Consider the following 2,500-nt stretch of genomic DNA (forward strand, 5'->3'; position numbering starts at 1 on the left):
CTACTACTACTACTACTACTACTACTATTACTACTACTACTGATATTAATGATAGTTCTTTTGATACATGTACCCAACTACACCACCTGACCACCACCACCACTCTCTATCTCTCCCCAAACAGATATCGGTGGAAGAGGAGGTGCAGGTGGTGGAGGAGGCGAGGGAGGCGCCCAAGAATGTGGAGAGCGGTGCCTTTGAGCTGCCGGAGACTGACTTCGAGGATGGTCGCCTGGGAGTTATGGTGAGAGAGAGAGAGAGAGAGAGAGAGAGAGAGAGAGAGAGAGAGAGAGAGAGAGAGAGAGAGAGAGAGAGAGAGAGAATGGCGTTTTTGTTAATCACCTAATGGCTCTGTGTTTTGTTAATCTCTTATCTTCCTGGCATATCTACAAGCTTCTTATCTCTTCATCTCATCACCCTAACTGTTACGACCCCCAGAGCTGGACCCGCGTGACCGCCAGCCCCCCGGCCCTCAGTCAGACCCCACAGGCGACTCGTGAACGGCAGACCTACTTAACAGAACAACCTTGACTGAGTGACACATTATTGCCTTAGTATTAACACATTATTGCCTCAGTATAACCATGAGCGTTACCAGATGGAAGAGGAATGACTTAATTGTCTTAGTGAACTCACAGCCCTGACACTCTCTCTCTCTCTCTCTCTCTCTCTCTCTCTCTCTCTCTCTCTCTCTCTCTCTCTCTCTCTCTCTCTCTCTCTCTCTCTCTCTCTCTCTCTCTCAGTTCAACACCTTATCTCCTCCCTTTCCTCCGTCCTCTCCTCTTCCCTTCCCTTTTCTCCTCTCCCCCTCCTCCCCCCAACCAAAACACATCACCTCACCTCCCTTTCCCTCCCTATCACCTCCATTCTCACCCTCAAGACCTCCCTCATAATATCCAACAACCCCACACGCCATTCACGCCCCTGTCTGCCCCTGAGACACCCCTGCCTCAACTTGCCACGCCCCTGCAGGAGGCCGAGGCGGTGGAGAATCTAAGGAACAGCCTGGCGCCGGGTGAGCTGTTCACGGATGACTCCTTCCCGGCAGATCCCTCCTCCCTCTTCTTATCGGAACGCGAGGAGCCCGACGTGGTGTGGCGGCGGCCCCACGTGAGTGCCTGCGGGAGGGATGGAGGGGGAACACACCTGTCCCATACAGCTGTCTAAGGCACCAGGGTACTAAACACCCAACCATACACATGTATACCTGGTACCTACACCCAGCCCCAGCCTTTACACTTGCCTATAAAACACTCTCTGCACACACACACACACACACACACACACACACACACACACACACACACACACACACACACACACACACACACACACACACATAAAGCACTTATCTGCGTATTATCTACACACCTGAATCTGGAAACAGCTGGAAAACACTGAGGGAGACTGGCTGCCCGTCGCCCCACACGGGCCGGCCTGAGGTATCGGCAGGCCCCAGGGATTCCCATCCATTCAGCACATTTGTCTCATACACCAAGATACTAATTAACTAACTATACACATATCTACCTGGGCTGTATACTCCATGTATTGTCTATACTCTCAACCATCTCTATTACACCTGTCCCATTACACCTATAGAGCTGTCTAATACACTCTCTATCTCTCCCTCTCCCTCTCTCTCCCCTTCAGGAGCTGGTGGACTCGCCCTACATGTTCGTGGACGGCGCCAGCAGGAGAGACGTGGTGCAGGGCGCGCTGGGGGACTGTTGGTTCCTGTCCTCGTGCGCCGCCGTGGCCAGGAAACCCAAGCTGATAGAGAGGGTGAGGTGGCGGCGGCGGTGGTGGCGGTGGTGGTGGTGGCGGTGGTGGTGGTGGAGAGGAAAGGATTTGAAAGACGTTATTTTTATTAGGGGAGGAGGAGGAGGAGGAGGAGGAAAGGGACACAGAAGGGAAGAAAAGGAGGAGGTGGTGGTGATGGTAGTGGTGGGAGGAGGGGGAGGAGGGAAGGAAAATGTGTGAATTTTTTTTTATGGAGGAAGAGAGGAGAGAAAGGAAGAAGTGAAGGAGAGGCGGAGAAGGAGAGAAGGAAAGAAGAGGAGAAGCGGAGGAGATGGGAGGAGGAGGAAGGGAGGGAAGGAAGAAAAAAGGAAGGATGTTGGTTTAGAGGGATGAGAGGACGAGGGGAAAGAGGAGGAGGAGGAGGAGTGAGAAGAAAAGAGACGGGAGGAGGAGGAGGAGGAGGAGGAGGAGGAGGAGGAGAAGGAGGAGGAGGAGGAAGAAGAGGGAAAGGAAAGCGGAGGAGGAGGAGGAGGGGATGGAAATCGGAGGTGATGGTGGTGGTGGGAGGAGGAGGAGGAGGAGGAGGGAAGAAAATGGTGTGAAATGTTTTCTTTGAGGGAGGAGGAGGAAGAGGAGGAAGAGGAGGAGGAGGATTTAAGGGAGGAAAGGAAAGGAAAAGGGAGAGAGAGAGAGAGAGAGAGAGAGAGAGAGAGAGAGAGAGAGAGAGAGAGAGAGAGAGAGAGAGAGAGAGAGAAAG

The 2,500-nt window shown here is 53.0% G+C and overlaps 1 protein-coding gene and 1 long non-coding RNA gene across 3 annotated transcripts in view; one reads left to right on the top strand and one right to left on the bottom strand.

The window, feature by feature from the left end:
• LOC135093100 (calpain-9-like) overlaps nucleotides 1-2,500 on the top strand; it is a 10,025-nt gene that overhangs the window by 1,233 nt on the left and 6,292 nt on the right. The window contains exons 2-4 of one of the 2 annotated variants that reach the window (XM_063991994.1): nucleotides 125-244; nucleotides 973-1,110; nucleotides 1,654-1,785. In XM_063991994.1, coding sequence (XP_063848064.1) covers nucleotides 125-244; nucleotides 973-1,110; nucleotides 1,654-1,785 — 390 coding nt within the window. Of the gene's footprint in view, nucleotides 1-124; nucleotides 245-972; nucleotides 1,111-1,653; nucleotides 1,786-2,500 lie in introns of those variants that run through there. The other variant, XM_063991993.1, reaches the window with a different exon arrangement.
• The window catches only part of LOC135093111 (uncharacterized), a 4,605-nt gene that overhangs the window by 722 nt on the left and 1,383 nt on the right, over nucleotides 1-2,500 (bottom strand). Inside the window, exon 2 of the long non-coding RNA XR_010263196.1 lies at nucleotides 1-2,500. This exon is cut by the window's left edge and continues 722 nt beyond it; it is cut by the window's right edge and continues 773 nt beyond it. This is a non-coding gene — a long non-coding RNA (uncharacterized LOC135093111).

This window comes from Scylla paramamosain, chromosome 41, assembly GCF_035594125.1.
Source record: "Scylla paramamosain isolate STU-SP2022 chromosome 41, ASM3559412v1, whole genome shotgun sequence".
NCBI lineage: Eukaryota > Metazoa > Arthropoda > Malacostraca > Decapoda > Portunidae > Scylla > Scylla paramamosain.